This window comes from Aquarana catesbeiana, linkage group LG13 (genome assembly GCF_042186555.1).
Source record: "Aquarana catesbeiana isolate 2022-GZ linkage group LG13, ASM4218655v1, whole genome shotgun sequence".
Taxonomy (NCBI): domain Eukaryota; kingdom Metazoa; phylum Chordata; class Amphibia; order Anura; family Ranidae; genus Aquarana; species Aquarana catesbeiana.
In genome coordinates, this window is record NC_133336.1 from 207,181,600 (window position 1) to 207,203,508 (window position 21,909).

The 21,909-nt window shown below is 44.9% G+C and overlaps 1 protein-coding gene across 1 annotated transcript in view; it reads right to left on the minus strand.

Annotated features, from left to right (window-relative positions):
• LOC141116658 (NACHT, LRR and PYD domains-containing protein 3-like) overlaps positions 1-17,248 on the minus strand; it is a 502,014-nt gene extending 484,766 nt beyond the window's left edge. The window contains exons 1-2 of the mRNA XM_073609051.1: positions 17,188-17,248; positions 6,977-7,108 (exon numbers count right to left, since the gene is read on the minus strand). Coding sequence (XP_073465152.1) covers positions 6,977-7,052 — 76 coding nt within the window. The 5' untranslated portion in view covers positions 7,053-7,108; positions 17,188-17,248. The remainder of the gene's footprint in view (positions 1-6,976; positions 7,109-17,187) is intronic.
• Between the last annotated feature and the right edge of the window lie 4,661 nt (positions 17,249-21,909).

Here is a 21,909-nt window from a genome sequence, read left to right on the forward strand (position 1 = left end):
AGTGTCACAGGTTGGGGCAGGCTAACTTACCGTCAACCTTAGTGGCCTGTAGGAAGGCCCTAGCAATTCTTGGGCTTGACTCCTGCCAGAGGAAGGAGGATAAGAGTGAATTAATTTTGTTGAAAAGTTTTTTAAACAAAAAGATTGGGGATGTCCTGAAAACATAAATAAAATTAAGGTAGATATATAATTTTAAAAATGTTCACACGGCCAAATAAATTTAGTGGTAGAGAGGCCCAGGTACGCAGCCTGGTCTCCATATGTGTAATAATCAGAGTAATATTGATGGATTCAAAAATGGATAAATCTGGCATCACTGTACATCACTGCAGTGCTGGATTATACGTTCTCTGTATTTGGGAGGACAGAACTCAGATCATGGAGCACTGGCTGCATATTCAATCAATTTTTGCTAAAAAAGATGAATGGCTGGGTTGGTTCTTTAAGAGAAGACCAGCCCCAGTTATATCTGAGCACATACATATGTACACCTGGCTTATAATAGTATGCATGCTTACATGGGTGTAATAGATGATCACATAAACATGCACACTTGGCCAGTAAGGGTTTGAATTTTTTGGGGAGGTATATATATATACCATTGAAAGTGTACTGTTTATATCTGTTCGATTTGTGCAAAACAAAATATTGATTTTTTTTCAGAAATCGTGTGAGTTGAACGCTCCGACATTGGGACCTCATGTCGCATGACGTGTGAAAATCAATGTTTCCCTATGGGAGCCATCTTAACTGGTCCGACACATGTCGGTCCAACTTTGAAAATGCTCCCTGCAATAATTTGGTCTGACTTTGATCATTCTTCAGCCCATTAAGTATCATTTAAGTTGGATCAAAATTGGAATGCCGTCTTGCCTGATCTGACCTTGGCATGCGACTTGTCCTCTGATGATCTTGAGGGGGAATTCCACGCAAAATTTTAAATGAAAAACCGGCATGGGGGTTCCCCCCCAAAAGCATACCAGGCCCTTGTGTCCAGTATGGATTTTAGGTGGAACCCCCTACGCCGAAAAACTGAGTGGGGGTTCCCCCAAGATCCATAACAGACCCTTATCCGAGCATGCAGCCCGGCCGGTCAGGAAAGGGGGTGGGGACGAGCGAGCGCCCTCCCCTCCTGAACCGTACCAGGCCGCATGCCCTCAACATGGGGGGGTGGATGCTTTGGGTTAGGGGGCGCCCTGCGGTCCCCCCACCAAAAAGCACCTTGTCCCCATGTTGATGAGGACAAGGGCCTCTTCCCGGCAACCCTGGCCGTTGGTTGTCGGGGTCTGTGGGCGGGGGGCTTATCGGAATCCAGGAGCCCCCTTTAATAATGCCTAATACAATGCCTAATTTTGGTAAAAATATAAAAGATGGGATTGTGTTGCATATATATATATATATATATATATATATATATATATATACACACATATATACATATACAAAAAAATGCCTATTCTCAAAATTGTGTGTCCCTGTGATATTATAAAAAAAAACTATGGTACCCAAAAAATCTCAATAGATGACACTTTATAAGCCTTTACTACTAACTCTCTACTAACCATGAGCTATGGCAATAGATACCTCACGTGTGTTGTGCATTTGTGGTTTACATATATGACACCCTGTGTGCATGTTTGCATTTGTGGGTGTATGCAGGATGATAGAGGTTATGGTTCTTTTTTGTTTTTAATAACATTTATTACAATTTTGTTTGTTTTACCTTTTTATTTATTGTACTTTATTGCTATCAAAAGGGGATGACAAACAAATGTGATAGCATTGAACAGGATACAGGTACCCTTTATGAAGACACTGAGGGCTAACCAAGCACAGATTTGATAGGTTAGCTGCTTCCCTGGTTGTACCAGCCAGAGAACAACAGCTGTGGAACCAGAATTGATGAAATCAACAGGGAGGATCCTTTCCCTGTTGAAGCCTAGTACGGAGAAATGCAGCGTTGGGTGGAGCCTGGCTCAAGCCGCAGCTGTGTCTTTCATTTTGCATTGTCTGCTAGTGCTTTTTAGATGTCAATTGTCTATGATACAGAATAAAGGAACTGCTATTTTAAATCTACTGCACTATGAAGCCCTCTTTCTTCTTTTCATAACAAAATTCTATGAGTACACCCTTCTGGAATGGGTGCTATGGAGTACATTGTAGCATTTGAATTTGCCGGCGGAGGAGAGGATCTCGATGGATGTGTGAATCAATTCTCCTGCCTGAACGATCCCTCCTGCATAAGCCTATTTGATCTCCGTAATAGAGATCCCACAGATCTGGTAAGTGGCCATCTGGCATTTATTTCCTTGGCTTATTATTTTTTGACTGTTCTGTGGGGACATACCATGGAAGGAACTGTCTGCCCTCTTATTGAAGTTTTTATTGAAGGACTTATACCGAATGGAGTTATATTGAATGACACATTATATGGACGTTTTTATTTCTTCCATTCATTAATTTCACATCAGCTGTGATAGTTTTTTTCTGCACTTATTTGTTATTTGGCATTTTTTATTTGGCACCTTTTGTGTTGCACATAATTATTTGCACCTTTGGTTGCACATATTTGTTTGTTCACTTTTTTGGTTGCGTATCTAATTTTATGTTTCTTTCAACGTGGACATTATGTTGTGGTGGACATTATTTACTACTACAGGTTAGAGGTCCGCATCTTCACTGGTCTCATGATTCGATTAGATTACGATTATCTGGTCAACGATTTGTTTCCGCAATGCATCATGATTACGGACCAACTCCCACTTGGGCCGCCTAGGGAGTTCCTGGGTAATTATGATGCATCGCGGAATCGAATCGTTGACCAGATAATCGTAATCGTAATCGAATCGTGAGAACAGTGAAGATTAATAATGGTGGCGATCTGCGATTTTTATCATGACTGCGACATTATGGCGGACACATCGGACACTTTTGACACATTTTTGGGACCATTGGCATTTATACAGCGCTCAGTGCTATAAAAATGCATTGATTACTGTAAAAATGTCACTGACAGTGAAGGGGTTAACACTAGGGGGTGATTAAGGGGTTAACTGTGAGGAAATGACAGATCGTGGTCCCTAGCTATTAGGAACTCATGATCTGTCACTCACAGAACAAAACAGGGATTTGTGTGTTTACACACAAACGTCCCTGTTCTGCCTCTCGTGCCCGCCATCGCTCCTGGCCGGTGGTCATCGCGACCGTCGGCCACAAGCATAGGCACCCCCGATGTGACTGCCCCGCCCACTTCTCTGCTCTCACATCTCATGTCTCTCCTGACATTAGTGGGGAATTCTCAGCCCCGCCCGCCACTCTTCTGATTTGACAGCGACAGTCAGCGGGTGGGGCTGAGAATTCTCCGCTGACGTCAGGAGAGATGTGAGATGTGAGAGGAGAGCTGGAAGTGAGAGGAGAAAGGCGGGCATTGTACACAACAGGGGATACGCTCGGAGCGCACTCCTGGGAGGGGCGTGGCAATGACATCTCCGGCAATAGATTTTTACGGTCGCATGCATCGATGCCGCATCGGGGACACCCGAATCGCAATGCATTGATGCAGTGATTCATTTCAGCACCCCTATTACAGGTAAGGTTTATTTGTATCTGATTTTTGTTTAATTATATCATGAACAAACAGACCTGATGATCTTGCATAGTGCGTTTTTGTGTACATATGGATGTATCCATGGATAGGTATGCGCACTTGACATGCATAGATGTATACCTTTTTTTTTACAGTCTCTATATTAATATAGATTTATAATGTCCCCCTTTTTCCCCCATCTAGGCAAATCATTGAGTTTATTTAATTTATTCAGATTTGGTAATTATATATTTATATTATGATGGACATTTTCTTTATGACATGTTTATGGTTTCTTTCTCTCTTCTTTGTTAGACATGTTTAGTCAGAGTTATATAGGATATTCAAAAAAAACCTTTAAGCAAAATAAAATTTAGCTCATCCGGCGCTTCTGGAAAGATGATCTATAGTGGAATTTAGCAGCTGCTATAATAAAATAAAAAATTAAACACAAAGCTCTAGAAGTCCATAGATGTAATTCACAAGCTATAGCAACTCTGGAAATAAAAACTACAAAGTCCAATGGTGATAATATGCCCTCTGAAGAGCGAGTCCAAAGTGCATCAGGTGATCGTAAAGGTATTCATATGGTGTTTTTCCAAAGAATAAGAAACCTTCACCGCACCACGTGAGAACCGCTCCCCTCAAAAAACGCACTCACCAGAACAATGTTATAAAGACACCTTGTTACAATGATGTGTCAGTAGCCTGTAGCAAGCCTGCGTCTTCAATCAGCATACAAGGACTACTCATTCAGAGCGGGGTGTTCATTTGTTGTCTTGTTTATCACAAACCATAAGGAGACAGAGAAGGAATCCTTATAGCGTAAAACTGTTTTTTTTTTTAAAGCGATAATCCCCTTTTAGGAAATATGCTTACATCAAATAAAAAGTAAAATAGCATCTCATAATATTCTGGTGAGCGAGTATCGTTATAGGCTGCAAATGATTTGAATATTATGAGATGCCATTTTACTTTTTATTTGATGTAAGCATATTTCTTTAGGAAACCTTTAGGATCACCTGATGCACATTGGACTCGTTCTTCAGAGGGCATATTATCACCATTGGACTTTGTTTTTATTTACAGATCACTGCTATAGCTTGTGAATTACATATATGATATTCATGTTACATGTAGGGATCGACCGATTATCGGTGTGGCCGATTAATGCAGGCCGATATCAGCATTTTCAAGAAAATCAGTATCGGTTGCAAACCAGACCGATTTTACCAATATTGGTCTCTGCGGGCCACAGCAATCTTTTTGGGGTCCAGAAGCCTGAAGAGTGCAGACCCAGTGTGCAGAGGCATGCAGGACACGCACACAACATCATTACACCTGCGCACACTGGGCCTATTGAGTCTGACAAGCCTCCCTCACCTCGACACTCAGATGGAAAGACATGCCAGCCAGCCTGCCAACCACCCACCCACCCACAGTAAGGTGCCAGGCCACTGAGGCCAGCCAGCCAGCAGCCACCCACCCACAGCAAGGTGCTAGCCAGGCCTGCCAGCAGCCACCCACAGCAAGGTACCAGCCAGGCCAGCAGCCACCCACAGCAGTCACCCACCCACAGCAAGGTGCCAGCCAGGCCAACCAGCAGCCACCCACAGCAGCCACCCACCCACAGCAAGGTGCCAGCCAGGCCAACCAGCAGCCACCCACAGCAAGGTGCCAGCCAGGCCAGCAGCCACCCACAGCAAGGTGCCAGCCAGGGCAGCCAGCAGCTACCCATCATACCATGGTGCACTGCAGACAGAGAATGTCTGTTTTGAAATCTGTGTGTGTTTTACTGTTTTTCTCCCATCAGTTTTCATGCAGGTATGGTGTGAAGAAAAAGCTCTTAATGTTTAATTTTTAATGAACATTAAATGCTTGCCGACCAGCCGCCGCAGTTTTACTGCTGCAGAATGGCACGGCTGGATGAAACAACGTTACCTTATGTCGCTTTGCCTTTTGGCCACTGGGGGTGCGGGTGCACTGCCGGAGGCACGCACGCACCCGCGGCGTGTGACCAGAGCTGATGCAAGTGCCTGACGATTCTTTCAGGAGAGAGGAGACAGATCGTGTGTTCATACTCTCTCCTCCTACACAGTCCCATCCCTCCATAGTTAGAACACACTTAGGGAACACAGATAACCCCTTGATCACCCCCTAGTGTTAACCCCTTCCCTGCCTGTGACATTTACACAGTAACCAATGCATTTTTATAGCACTGATCACTGTATAATTGTCAATGGTTTAAAAAATGTGTCAATAGTGTCCGATGTGTCCGCCATAATGTCGCAGTCCCGAAGAAAATCACAGATCGCTACCATTACTAGTAAAAATAATAATAATACAATTAATTGCCATAAATCGATCCCCTATTTTGTAGACGCTATAACTGTTGCGCAAACCAATCAATATACGCTTATTGCAAATTTTTTTTACCAAAAATATATAGAAGAATACATATCGGCCTAAACTGAGGAAAAAATTTGTTTTTTTTATAAAAAATGTGGGATATTTTTTATAGCAAAAAGTAAAAGATATTGTGTTTTTTTCAAAATTGTCGCTCTTCTTTTGTTTATAGTGCAAAAAATAAAAACTGCAGAGACAAGAAAATACCACCAAAAGAAAGCTCTATTTGTGTCAAAAAAAGGATGTTGATTTTGTTTAGGTACAGCATCGCACGACCGCGCAATTGTCAGTTAAAGCGACACAGTGCCAAATCACAGCAAATGGCCTGGTCATTGAGCAGCCAAATCATCCAGGGCTGAAGTGGTTAACATGTTCAGTTTATTACAGATTTGTGCATAAAATTTGTGTTATTTTTGAAAAGTTTAAATGTACAAAATATAGGCAAATAATATTGGCTATTGGCAGGAGAGGTGGCCAAAATATCGGTATTGGTATCTGAAAAAACGATATCGGTCTATCCCTAGTTACATCCTGAAGAAGCGGAGCTCCCATGAAACATGCAGACCAAATAAACTTACTATGCAATTGCTGATCAACTGAACTCCAGCTCTGTACCAGTTTTTATCCTTGTAATTCTATACTGTATGGTATACCTAATGAAGTGTTTATGTCTTAAATATTTAATCCAATAAAATGTTGCATTTTTTTATACAAGTTCTAGTGTCGGTTTAGTTCTCAAAGACATATTTAAAGTTCCGGTACTCTTGTGTTTGGCCTGTTCTACACTGACTTCATTGCACCCCTGTAGATATAATCTATGTAAACTATTATATATATAGCAATGGAAAAATATAGATTACCTTGCAGGAAATATATAACAAGTTCAGGAATGGGTGAATAGATGTATTCAGTATTTGATGCTTCATAAAATTTGTCATATTTCATTAAAACTGATAAGAGAAGTAAAAGACAAAAAGTGATTACCGGGGATCCTTTCTTTCTCTTTCCTTCTCTTTGTCTTAAACAATCTTTTGAAGGATTTTGACAAACTCTCCGCCATCTCTTTGCTCGGTCTTAGTTCTTCTACATCTGAATTCCAGTCATGTCACGGAACACCTAGACACAGAGATACATTGTCACTAATGGTTACTATGTTGTCCAGATTTCTTTATTTTTTATAACAATATTTCCAAAACTAAGACCTAGAGCCACATAGGCAGATTTTATCTAACTCCATACATATATAATTGATGCAAATTATTGCAACCCTATAAAAATGAATACATTATTAAATGTATTTTTATAAAAGCAGTGCAAGTACCTGAATCTGCCCTGGTATTATCCTCCTGCAATCTGTTAAAGGATAAGTTCACCTTTTGGGAACATGTTCCACCCATTTTCCTCCTAGTTCCCCATACTAGCTGTCACTTTTTGAAATCAGCTTGGCTCCACCCACACAGGCCCATCATTCATTGAAATAAACTGAAATAAAAAATTGATGGTGCCCAGGTGAATGAGACACGGGATCCAAAGTGACAGCCTGAGTGGTGATGTTGCTGGAGAAACAACGGACTGGATACAAGATGGTCATGGATAGAAGGCATGTTGGGGCTGGGCTCAGCCCTTCCTTCTCAGAGCTCTGTGCTCAGCTGTTGATTAAATGCCAAAGACTCTTCCTTCCACAGTGACCCACCTGGTCTTCATTTCTTGCTTGCCAGAGGATGGGTCCCCCTCGGGTCCTTTGTGGATGGGTCCCCCTTGGGTCCTGTGTGGACGGGTCCACCTCGGGTCCTGTGTGGATGGGTCCCCCCCGGGTCCTGTGTGGACGGGTCCCCCCCCCGGTCCTATGTGGATGGGTCCCCCCCGGGTCCTGTGTGGATGGGTCCCCCCCAGGTCCTGTGTGGATGGGTCCCCGCAGGTCCTGTGTGGATTGGTCCACCTCGGGTCCTGTGTGGATGGGTCCCCCCGGGTCCTGTGTGGATGGGTCCCCCCCGGGTCCTGTGTGGATGGGTCCCCCCCGGGTCCTGTGTGGATGGGTCCCTCCGGGTCCTGTGTGGATGGGTACACCCCGGGTCCTGTGTGGATGGGTCCCTCCGGGTCCTGTGTGGATGGGTACACCCCGGGTCCTTTGTGGATGGGTCCCTCCGGGTCCTGTGTGGATGGGTACACCCCGGGTCCTGTGTGGATGGGTCCCTCCGGGTCCTGTGTGGATGGGTACACCCCGGGTCCTGTGTGGATGGGTCCCCCCTGGGTCCTGTGTGGATGGGTCCCCCCGGGTCCTGTGTGGATGGGTCCCCCCCGGGTCCTGTGTGGATGGGTCCCCTCGGGTCCTGTGTGGATGGTTCCCCCCCCAGCTCCTGTGTAAATGGGTCTTTTTTTAATTTCTTAATTTTCTCATGAATTAGGATGTACAATGAGAGAACACTGGGCGGTGACCTATGATCAGCTCCTCCCATCCTGCATACGCCCACTGGCTACACAGGAATAGTGTCCCTCCCAGGAAGTGATATCACTTGCTTTCAGTAACCCATTGGCTGATTTTGGAATCAGAAAGAAGTAGAATTGAAGTCATGTGACAGCACTGGATACTGCAAAATAAAGGTAGAAAAACTGATTTTTTTAAATTTTGAGGCATAAGGCTGAGCTCACATTAATGGTTGCAGGGGAGAATTTAAGGGTTAGGGTAGACTTCCACTTTAAGTAATGCCCTTTTATAATCACCTGCCTGCTGGACACCTGTTTAATGAATAAATACACTCACCTGTAGTTGAATTCTTGTTAATTCCAATTTTGATGTCTAAAATGTAGCTTTGCTCCTAAGCCCCCATTCACATCAGCACAATTTGACAGGTCAGATCGCATTTCAAATCAGAGCCTGTTGCCGGCAATAGGAGCATATAGCACCAAGGGAAGGCAAGTTGTAGTTTTTCTGGTCAGGGCATGCTCAGTTGTGTCACTACTGAGTAAGGATGAACTCAGGCGTGTTCGCAAGTCCACATGCCCGCGCCTGCCAGGAACCTGACACTGTGCAGTGCTAATCACAGGCAGTGAGACATTTCCCAAACTGTGCAGCTGCGGATCAGGAAATGTCTCACTGCCTGTGATTAGCGCTGCACAGTGTCAGGTTCCCGATGGGCTCGGGCATGTGGGGTTGCGAACATGCCCAAGCTCATCCCTACTACTGAGATGTGTAAACCAGAAGTCAATGCCTGTTTGAATTTTTTTAACCACTTGATATCCGCGCTATAGCCGAATGAGGGCTACAGCACGGACCTGAATTCCCGGGAGGCCGTCATATGAAGGCCTCCCCTGTGCACGCGCCCTGCAGGGCGCGCGTGGAGCGCGCTGTGATCACCAAGTCACTGAGACTCGGGTGATCACCTACCAGGTGATCAGCTGTCAGCTAATGACAGCTGATCACATGATCAAAACAAAAGCTCTGGGATCGTTTTTTTTTCTCCTCGCACTGACAGTGCGTGGAGAAAAAAAAGCCGATCACCAGCTCACCAGCAAGGGACATCGGTCCCGAAGAGGAGGAGGCAATAATGCCTCAATTGTGTCACCAGTACCCCCTGTCAGTGCCACCTGACATTGCCACCTGACAGTGCCCACAGTGCCCACCAGTGCCACGTATCAATGCCCATGAGTGCCACCTCTCAATGCCTACAAGTGCCACCTATCAATGCCCACAAGTGCCACCTATCAATGCCCACCAGTGATGCCAATCAGTGCCACCTAGCAGTGTTGCCTATCAATGTACCAGATCAGTGCCCATTATTGCCACCAATCAGTGCCCATCACTGCCACCCATCAGTGCCCATCACTGCCACCTATCAGTGCCCATCAGTGCCACCTCATCAGCGTACTTTAATGAAGGAGAAAAACTACCCTTTTTAAAATTTTATAACAAAATATAAAAAAAAAATATTTTTTTTAAAATTTGGTCTTTTAAAAAAATTTTTCATCAACAAATAAAAACTGCAGAGGTGATAAAATACCACCGAAAGAAAGCTCTATTTGTGGGGAAAAAATGATAAAAATTTCATTTGGGTACAGTGTTGTATGATTGCGCAATTGTCATTCAAAGTGCATCAGCGCTGAAAGCTGAAAATTGGTCTGGATAGGAGGGGGTTTAAGTGCCCAGTAAGCACTGGGTATAGTATATCACTTTATACAGACAAATATGAAATTCTTTTAAAGCAGGTATTCTTTAAGACCTCATGTACACTGCTGTTGCTAAACGGATCTTAGGAGCAGTTGGGCATTTTTTTCAACTGCTCCTGAACTCTCTTCTATGGTATCTTATCAGTACATGTACACAGGGTCATTTATAGTCATTTCTAGGCAGTTGAGTTCAGAGGCTTTTTTTGGAATGCAAAAAATGGGTTTAGAAGCATTTCTAGCACCAAATGCTTCTAAACAGGATAACTCGAGTTTACTTTGTTTAGGGGGGGTTTCCTTTTTGGCAAAAAAATTTAGGATAGATAGATAGATAGATAGATAGATAGATAGATAGATAGATAGATAGATAGATAGATAGATAGATAGATATAACGCTTCTAAACCTGGCAAAACACAGCTAAACGCGGCATGTAAATGAGCAAAACGAACGTTTTAAACATGGGTTACTATCTGCCAAGTTAAATCGTTCGGGAGATGTTGTAAAAACGTTCTGTGTACATGAAGCCTTGAACGTTCAACAAACGCATAGGAAGTATAAATTGTTGAGATTGTATTTTAACCAACGCAAAACTGGTCACTTTCACCCCCTTCCTGCTCAGACCAATTTTCAGCTTTCAATGACAATTACTCAGTCGTGCTACACTGTACCCAGATTAAATTTTTATAATTTTGTTCACACAAATAGAGCTTTCTTTTGGTGGTATTTGATCACCTCTGTTTTTTTTATTGTGTGCAATATAAGCTAAAAAAGAGCGAACATTTTGAAAAAAAAACACAATATTTTCGTCATAAATTTAGGCCAGAATGTATTCTGCTACATGTCTTTGGTAAAAAAAAATCTGATGAGTGTATGATAATAGGTTTGTGTGAAAGTTATAGAGTCTACAAGCTAGGCTACATATCAGTGAAAATTGATCAATCCTGATGCACTGATGGCCTATCATTTCTTGAGGCCCTAAAATACCAGGACAGTACAGATACCCCCCAAATGACCCATTTTTGTAAAGATGACAGTCCATAGTATTTAGTAAGAGGCATGGTGAGTTTTTTTAAGTTATCATTGTTTGCCCACAATTGTTTGGAAAATTATGATTTTTATTTTTTAATTTTTTTTCTCCACAAAATTGTCATATTAACAAATTATTTCTCACATATGGCATAGATAAACTTGCAATTACACCCCAAAATATATTCTATTATTCCTCCTGAGTATGGCGATACCACATGTGTGAGACTTTTCCACAGCCTGGCCACAAAGAGAGGCCCAACATGCAGGAAACACCATCAGGTGTTCTAGGAGCATAAATTACACATTTAGTTTCCTGGCTACCTATCACATTTTTGAAGGCCCTGGAGCACCAAAACAATGAAATTACCCACAAAATGACCCCATTTTGGAAAGTAAGCACCCCAACTTATATAATACGAGGCATTATTATGGCAGTCTTTTGAACATGTCATTTTTGCCACAAGTTTTTGCAAAATGTGGAAAGAAAGTGAAAACTATTTTTTTTTACACAAAGTTTTCAATTTATAAGATTTTTTGAACACATAGCATGCACATCGCAAAAATGATACCCCAAAATACATTCTGCTACTCCTCTCCACATGTGAGACTTCTACACAGCCTGGCCACATAGAGTGGCCCAACATGCAGGGAGCACCATCAGGAATTTTAAAGGCATAAATTGCTCATTTCATTTCCTGATTACCTATCACAATTTTGAAGGCCCTGGAGCACAAAGACAATGGAATTAGATGTGGAAGATGATCACGGACAGATGTGCGCCAGATGATCACAGACATGTTTACTGGGACAGATGTTTACTGGGACAGATGTGGGACAGGCATTTACTAGGACAGATATGGGACAGGTGTTTACTGGGAGAGATGTTTACTGGGACAGATGTGGAACAGGCATTTACTGGGACAGATATGGGACAGGTGTTTACTGGGACAGATGTTTACTGGGACAGATGTGGAACAGGCATTTACTGGGACAGATGTGGGACAGGTGTTTACTGGGGCAGATGTGGGACAGATGTGGGACAGGCGTTTACTGGGACAGATGTGGGACAGGCATTTACTGGGACAGGTGTTGGTGTTTTCACTGTTTGGGGACACTAGCTGGGTGATCAGTGTGTAAAAAGCTGTAAAAAACAGCTCATACATACTGATCCCCAGCTCACAGATCTGCTCTCCTTCTCAGTGACGCTGTGTGAGGAGAAGCAGAGCCGATTGCTTGGCAATGGCTCTCTGCTTACATTGAATAAATAAAAATAAAATATGTTGCGCTAAAAATTCTTGGTATCAATTAATTCAATAAAACAGCAGCCAGCACAATATTGAGGAAAATCAATAAAAAATATATATAGTTAAAGGTGCAGCGCTTAAATGATAGTCCAAAGAAACTCAATCCAGGAACAAATATTTAATGGTAGTTCAGTCTATGGTAGGCAGGAGCTAAGTGTGCAATACAGAGACCCGTCACCAGCACCCAACAATACAGCCGCTTTCCCTATTTAGTGGACCCTCATCACAAAGGCCACATCAGCACTTATAAGGTATAGTATGGTATAGAGGAAGCCCATCAATCTTTATACACTTAAAGGGGTTGTAAACCCTCATGTTTTTTCACCTTAATGCATCCTATGCATTAAGATGAAAAAACTTCTGGCAGCCCCCCAGTCCCCTGTTTTAATTATCTGACCCCAGTGTTTCCCTCGGCGGAGACGCGCTGTCCCTCTCTGCATGGGGTCCTGGCTCTTGATTGGATAGATTGATAGCAGTGGAGCCATTGGCTCCCGCTTCTGTCAATCAAACCCAATGATGCGGGGGCAGGGCCAAACCTGCATTCGTGTCTATGGATGCTGGACTCGGAAGCACGCCCGCAGGGTAACCCCCCGGGAGAGCGCTTCTCCTAGGGGGCTATCTTATGCGGGGAGGAGCCGCGAGAGCCACCGGAGGACCCCAGAAGAGGATGATCGGGGCCACACTGTGAAAAACGAGCTGCACAGTGGAGGTAAGTATGACATGTTTGGTATTTTAAATTAAAAAAATGAAGCTTTACAATCACTTTAACCACTTGCCGACCGCCACATGTACATATACGTCGGCAGAATGGCACGGACAGGCAAATGGTCGTACAGGTACGTCCCTTCAAATTTGCCGCCATGTGGTTGCGTGCGTGGCGCCAGCGGCAAAGCGCGCGACCCTGCCGTGAGCTCCGTGACTGTGATTGTGGGTCCCGCGGACTCGATGTCTGCGGGGATACCCGCAATGGTCTCACGGAGAGGAAGAAATGCTGTAAACAATCATTTCCCCCGTTCTGCCTAGTGACAGGACACTGATCATAGTTCTCTGTAATCGGGAGCGGTGATCAGTGTCATGTCACACGTAGCCCCTCCCCCACATATCACACATCCTTAGGACACACTTAACCCCTGCAGCACCTCCTCCTTGTTAACCCCTTCACTGCCAGTCACATTTACACAGTAATCAATGCATTTTTAATCGCACTGATTGCTGTATAAATGTAAATCCCAAAATAGCGCCAAAAGTGTCTGATCTGTCTGCCATAATGTCGCAGTCACGATAAAAATCACTGCCATTACTAGTAAAAAAAATTATTAATAAAAATGCCATAAAACTATCCCCTATACACCCCTATAAACTATACACTTTTGCGCAAACCAATCAATAAACGCTTTTTGTGATTTTTTTTTACCAAAAATATGTAGAAGAATACGTATCGGCCTAAACTGAGGGAAAAAAATGTTTTTTTATATATTTTTTGGGGATATTTATTATAGCAATTTTTTTGCTTATAGCACAAAAAATGAAAAAACCCGCAGAGGTGACCAAATACCACCAAAAGAAAGCTCTATTTGTGGGGAAAAAAGGACAACAGTTTTGTTTGGGAGCCACGTCACACGACCGCGCAATTGTCAGTTAAAATGACGCAGTGCCGAATCGCAAAAAGTGCTCTGGTCTTTGGCCAGCCAAATGGTCCGGGGCTTAAGTGGTTAATGGCAGCAGACCGGATGATGGATACAGCAAGCCCAGGTATAACTCTCTTTATTCAAAGGTACACTCCAGCAGTAATCATCACATATGTATCTTCAAATTGAAATATCATGCATAACCAGAGACGATTAAAAATATATAGGTGGGGTAGTTTCTCTGCTGACATTACATGACAGCTGTGATTGGACACAGCCGTCATGTGATCAGGAGGGCCAATCACAGAGCCCTTCTGCCGTGCATGTTGCCCTGTGTCTGGAGAACACAGGCACATCGGGATCGCACTGCTGCAGGGCACGCATGATTGCCAATCAGTGCAGCCTTTCAGTGCCCATCAGTGCCACCATAGGAGTGCCCATCAGTGCAGCCTCTCGAGTTCCCTTGAGTGCTGCCTCATGAGTGCCCATCAGTGCAGCCTTTCAGTGCCCATGAGTGCCCATCAGTGCCACCTCATCAGTGCTGCCTCAATAGTGCCCATCAGTGCCACCATAGGAGTGCCCATCAGTGCAGCCTCTCGAGCTCCCTTGAGTGCTGCCACATGAGTGCCCATCAGTGCAGCCTTTCAGTGCCCATGAGTGCACATCAGTGCCACCTCATCAGTGCTGCCTCAATAGTGCCCATCAGTGCCGCCTGTCAGTGCCCATCAGAGCCGCCTGTCAGTGGCACTGCATGAGTGCCCATCAGTGCCGCCTATCAGTGCCACCGCATGAGTGCCTCTCAGTGCAGCCCATCAGTGCCAATCAGTGCTGGCCATCAATGCCTTCTCATCAGTGCCACCTACCAGTGCTGCCTATGAGTGCCCATCAGTGACGCCTGTCAGTGCCACTGCATGAGTGCCCATAAGTGCCGCCTATCAGTGGCACCGCATGAGTGCCTCTCAGTGCAGCTCATCAGTGCCAATCAGTGCTTCCCATCAATGCCTTCTCATTAGTGCCACTCATCAGTGCCACCTACCAGTGCTGCCTATTAATGCCCATCAGTGTTGCCTATCATTGCCCATTAGTGCCACCTATCATTGCCCATTACTGCCACATATCAGTGTCCATCAGTGCTGCCCATCAGTGCAGCCTATCAGTGTCCATCAGTGCCACCTCATCAGTGTCTATCAGTGCAGCCTATCAGTGTCTATCAGTGCCCATCAGTGCAGCCTATCAGTACCGTCTCTCGAGTGCCCTTGAGTGCTGCCTCATGAGTGCCCTTGAGTGCTGCCTCATGAGTGCCCATCAGTGAAGCCTTTAAGTGCCCATAAGTGCCGCCTCATCAGTGCAGCCTATCAGTGCCCATCAGTGCTGCCTGTCAGTGCCCATCAGTGCTGCCTGTCAGTGCCCATCAGTGCTGCCTGTCAGTGCCACCGCATGAGTGCCCATCAGTGCCACCGCATGAGTGCCCATCAGTGCCACCACATGAGTGCCCATCAGTGCCACCACATGAGTGCCCATCAGTGCCACCACATGAGTGCTGCCTGTCAGTGCCACCACATGAGTGCCCATCAGTGCCGCCTATCAGTGCCACTGCATGAGTGCCTCTCAGTGCTGCCTATCAGTGCCACTGCCTGTCAGTGCCGCCTATCCGTGCCACCACATAAGAGCTCATCAGTGCTACCTGTCAGTGCCCACCAGTGAAGGAGAAAAATTACTTACTATATTAGCTGCTAGCATACAAACTCACCTGCTTCTTGTGTTTGTGGCCATTCACTCTGTAGCTCCAATCCTGCCCCTCTGGACTACAATTCCCATAGTTCATTGCAGTACCAAAGGGAAGGGGAGGAACGCTGTGCTCTGTTCTCTCCCCATGCTGCCGGAAGAGTGATTGGAAGAGGGATCAGAGATAGGAGGAGAAGAGCAGGATGTTGGAAGAGGGGGCAGTCATGTGTCCCTGGGATCATGTGTGTTTTTTAGCTGAGGAGGCATTGTGGCTACTACAGTAGTGCATAGTCAGGCTGGAGCCACTCCAGCTCCTCCTCTCCAGATCTGCATGTACTAGCGCTGGCTTCTCTCACAGACAATGCCCCAGTCTACTGGAAAACGCCCTCATTCACCGGACAATGCCCCAGTCCACTGGACAATGCCCCCGTTCACTGGACAATGCCCCCGTTCACTGGACAATGCCCCAGTCCACCGGACAAAGCCCCCGTTCACCGGACAATGCCCCAGTCCACTAGACAATGCCCCAGTCCACCGGACAATGCCCCCGTTCACTGGACAATGCCCCAGTCCACCGGACAATGCCCCAGTCCACCAGACAACGCCCCCGTTCACTGGACAATGCCCCAGTCCGCCGGACAATGCCCCAGTCCACCGGACAATGCCCCCGTTCACCAGACAATGCCCCAGTCCACCAGACAATGCCCCAGTCCACCGGACAATGCCCCAGTCCACCAGACAATGCCCCCGTTCACCAGAAAATGCCCCAGTCCACCGGACAATGCCCCAGTCCCCCGGACAATGCCCAAGTCCACCGGACAATGCCCCAGTCCACCGGACAATGCCCCAGTCCACCGGACAATGCCCCAGTCCACCAGACAATGCCCCAGTCCACCAGACAATGCCCCCGTTCACTGGACAATGCCCCCGTTCACCGGACAATGCCCCAGTCTACTGGACAATGCCCCAGTCCACCGGACAATGACCCAGTCCACCGGACAATGCCCTGTCCACCGGACAATGCCCTGTCCACCGGACTATGCTCCCGTTTACCAGACAACGCCCCCATCCATCAGGAAACTGCCTGGCTGCCCAAGTACTGACCGACGTGGCAAAACAGGGGACGAACGGGGTCCGGGGATCATACCCTCAGTCCAGAGACTGTCCCAGGAAAACGGGGACGTCTGGTCACCGTAGACTAGGTAGCAAATCACCCCAGAGTGACAGAAGGATCCTCCTCCATACATTCCCTCATTACACATCTTAACCCTCCATCCCCCATCCTAACACTCAGTATTATCACTCGGCATCACTCAGTATATTAGATCGGGTTCTATGTAATCTTACCTTTCCGGTCACACCGGTCTGTGAAGAGATGATCTGAAAGCTCTGAACACAAACAACAAAATGAAGAATTTTGGGAGGGGAGAGAAGGAAATGTGAATGAGGAAGTTTCACTTTTAGTTTTCACTGAGATCCTCCAATCTACAGATATTGTACCCTGGGGGTGTAACTGTCACATCCCAGACTGTCATGTTTTATTCAAAGTGGTAATAAACCCAGAAATGTCATCCTGTATATTGCAGCTCCAATCATTAGCTGTGGCAGCTGCATTGGTTTTCTCCTTAGTCTTTCTTCCCCTCTTTTTCCCCCCTGACCTGGCCAGTAACACCCTTCCTGTAAAAGCCTCAGTTCGCATTATGAACTGCATGTGAATCGCACCAAAGATGTGCATGCAGCTTATTTGAACCGCACCGCAATCACATCACATCACATGGTCATTTTGTACAATGCAATCCAGTGCAGGCCAATGCACTATATATGTGACTTAGATTTGGGGTGTTGGTGACTTTGTTTTGACACTCGCAGCAGATCTCATGAGTAGTGCGATTTGCAGGCAGTGCGGGAAAAGCACACAGATCTCTGTTTCCCACACCGCATAATGTGAACCTTTACCTGGAGTGCCACCACTCTGGATGAAGAAGAACAGGGGTCACCTTTGGATGGACTTACTGGCAGGATCACCAAATGATAATAGAAGAAAGAAAGCCTAAAAAAGAAAACTAGCGCAGCCATCACATCTAACAATTGGTAAGATGCAATATAATAAATGTTTACTTTTAGGTTTAACCACTTCAGCTCCGGAAGATTTACCCCCCTTCATGACCAGGACATTTTTTGTAATACATCCCCGCATTACTTTAATTGACAAATGCAACGCTGTACACAAATTAGATTTATGTCCTTTTTTCCCACAAATTTATTGGTGGTATTTGATTACCTCTGCATTTTATTATTTTTTCTGCTATAAACAACAACAAAAATTAAAATTTTGAAAAAAACTATTTTTTACTTTCTGCTATAAAACATGTCTAATAAAAAAATTGAACAAAATCTAATATCTTCATCAATTTAGGTCAATATGTATTCTGCTACATATTTTGGTCAAAAAATCCTACTAAGCGTATATCCATTGGTTGCGCAAAAGTTATCGTGTCTACAAACCATGGGATATATACTGGAATTTGTATTTATTTATTTGTATACTAGTAATGGAGGTGATCAGGAAAGTATAGCGGGACTTTGATATTGGGGTGGACTGTCGGACACTAACTGACACTTTTGACACTTTGTGGGAACCAGTGACACTAATACAGAGGTCAGTGCTAAAAATATGCACTGTCACTGTATTAATGACACTGGCTGGGAAGGGGTTAAACATTTAAGGTAATCAAAGGGTTACATGTGTGCCTAGCCAGTGTTTTTGTGTAAATGGTGTGCTGCTTTTACTAAGGGATGTGATGAATTTTATTCCCTGCTTTGCAGAGACACAAAATCGATCACTTCCCCCGTCTGATCTCCGTTTTGTGTCTCTGCCCAATTATCGGTGGGTGTAGACAGACATCCATTGCCTAGCACCCGCCCATCAGATGGCCCCTAGGTGCAAGTGTCAGAACCACAGATATATATATACACCTTATTCCGCCGCCTTGTAGCAGAATATTTTCTATAGGGTGGTCCTTAAAGTGGATGTAAACCCAATGTCATCCTTTCTAAACTACTGCCATAGGGGTTATCTATAAGGATATACACGCCTCCTGCATGTATCTTTACCTGTCAAATGTCTCCCCTCTGTCTGTTATGAGAACCCAAAAACTGCAGATTCTGTGGGCGGGTCTGTTGTCTGGAGCTCGGTGGGCGGAGTCGTGATGTCAGTAGACTCCCCGCCCACCTCTACACTCCCCTTGTCAATATGCATTTTCTCCTGTGTATTTCTTACACTGAACTTCTGCTATGATCTCTAACATCCAGTGAAAAGACAGGAAAGTAACCACATGACTTCAGCATGCCAAATCATGCTGAGGTGTGGAACAGCCAATCCTTGCAGAGCTGCTGAAGAAAGGAGTGGGGTGGGAATTAAAAAATAATGCATATCTTAGGCTAGTGCACGAGATATGTAAATCACCTGTCACTCACAGCAAGGGGGAGGATTTGACAAAGTTTTTCTCTGTTTGTCAAGATTTTTCTCACTGAACAATAAAAGAGGATTGCTCAGAGCTGGATTAACTCTTTGTGGCAAGACTGGGTTCAAATGATAGGAAATCTTATACTCTACATTATGATATATATATATAAAAAAAATTCTGGTTTACATCCACTTTAAGTGGGCAAAGTAGTTGTAAAGGCTGAAGATGCATTCTATATATGGAGGTAAGTAACCTTCTATGTGCAACTCCCCCTTAGTCCCCTTAATACTCACCTAAGTCCCATCTCACTCCAGCGATGTGCTCCATAGCAGAAGCTCTCTGGGATCTCTCCTTAGACCCCATTCACACAGGGGCAACAGGACTTGCAGGTCGCCTCACCGAGGCGACCTGCACACGACTGCCCGGGCGACTTGCAAAACGACTTCTGTATAGAAGTCTATGCAAGTCGCCCCAAGTCGCCCCCGAAGTCGTGCAGGAACCTTTTTCTAAGTCAGAGCGACTTGCGTCGCTCCCCTTAGAATGGTTCCATAATACAGAATGGGAGGCGACTTGTCAGGCAACTAGGTCGCCTGACAAGTCGTCCCTGTGTGAACGGGGTCTCACTCATTGGCTGAGACACAGCAGTGAAGAGGGGGGGCAGGGCAGGGCCATACTTTGTGTTTTATAGACACACAGAGGGGGCTCAGGAGTGAGCATGCATGAGTACCCCCAGAGCAAGCAGCCTTCTATGGGGCACTCAACAGGGGGAAGAGCCAGGATTGCCAGCAGGGGACCCGTGCTTGGGTGTAACTTTATTATTTTGCAAAAAAAAAAATTGTATTGAACTTTAACAAAAAGTCCCCTATGTGATGATTTTTAAGGTGACAGGTTCTCTTTAATAAGGCATGCAGGGTGTAAAAGACCCCCAATATCTCTTCTGGGCTCCACTGAATGTATTGCAATGCAGATAACACTGCAATACATCCCCAACCAGCTAAGTGACGGGTGACCCGGAAGTGACATCATACACATCACTTTTTGGGTCACAGCAAGAAGGGGGGGCGAGCGGATGTGTGTCAGCTCTTCTCCTTCCCCTCCACCTGCTATGTCAGTCCCGGGCCCACAGATGGGCAAGTGGTGCCTAGAATACATGGCAAGGTGCACATGTGGGGGGGGTGCCAGTCCTGGGGTGTGTGGAGTCAATCAGGAGGCAGCACAGCCACCGCAGGCAGGAGTCTGCATGTCAGTTGTACACACAATCCCGGGGGCTGCAGTCACACATTGTGTGTGAAACCTCCCCCACTGTCAAGTTCGTACAACGTATAGGCCTGGCAGTGAAAGGGTTAATGCTTTGCTCTTCAAAACATGTAAAAAAAAGGGGAACTTTACAAAATGGAACGTCAGAAGTTACAAATCCTGAAGCAGAACAGATACTTTACCAGCTCACACAGTCCTGTGTTCTCTTCTGTGGTGGAGATTTTGAAATCTATATTTAAATCTTCAAGGTAACTCTCTAATAAAAGGACTCTCTAGTTAAATTACCATGCCCCATTGGATATATATTATAATATATATATATATATATGCGCATGTATGTATATATTTTTACAGGACTTTATATATTTTGTGAGATCAGGTTGAGCCCAGCTTAGATTTTAAAAATACTTCCTGTTTTCCTGGTTCTCAAAAGCTGTTGAATGTTTTAGGCAGGTGATAATTAAGTTACTCTTCAGACTTTGTGTCACCACCTGGTTGGAGGTCTTTTGATATGCTAATTTTGGAACTGGTTATATTAAGTTTAAAGAGGACTAACTGTTCCACCCAAATTTTGAACAATATCTGTATGTATTCTCTTCCTTGCCTAGATGCTGACATGCCATTTAAAAAAATTTAAATCGCCGTAATTACCTTTTATTTTTCTATTCTTCTTTGCACTTCCTGGTTCTCCTCCTGTGGGAGTAGGCGTGTTTCTAGCCTCTCCCAGACTCCTGGGAGCTAGTCTCAGGCTTCCCAGGATGCCACTGAGCATGTGCGGGAACGAGCGGTGAATGCTGGGAGCACAGCATTCACCACATCCAGGAAATAAATGCTTGTGGGCTTCAAATGCCCACAATGAAGATGGAAACCGCCTGCAGTGAATAATATAAGTTATTCTTTCCGACAAAATCTGACACAGGCGGACATATTACACACAATATGTGAGTATGTAATGCTGAGAAGAAAAGTTTGTGAATGAACTCAAAAAAAAAAACAATAGACAGGTGGACCCCCGCTTTAAGACCCTTTTCACACTGGGGCGCTTTGCAGGTGCTACAGCGCTAAAAATAGCGCATGCAAAGTGCCCTGAAAGAGCCGCTGCTGTGTCTCCAATGTGAAAGCCCCAAGGGTTTTCACACTGGAGCAGTGCGCTAGCAACATCTTTGGAGCGGTGAAGGAGCGGTGTATACTAGACATGTGCATTTGTTTTTGTTCGAATGCATTTTCGTCCGATTTTCAGGTATTTTCGTTATCGTTTTAACAAACGATAACGAAAGTGCAGAATCCGAAAAAAAAAAGATCCCACATAAACAAATGCTTTATTTTCATTTTCATTGCGACAACA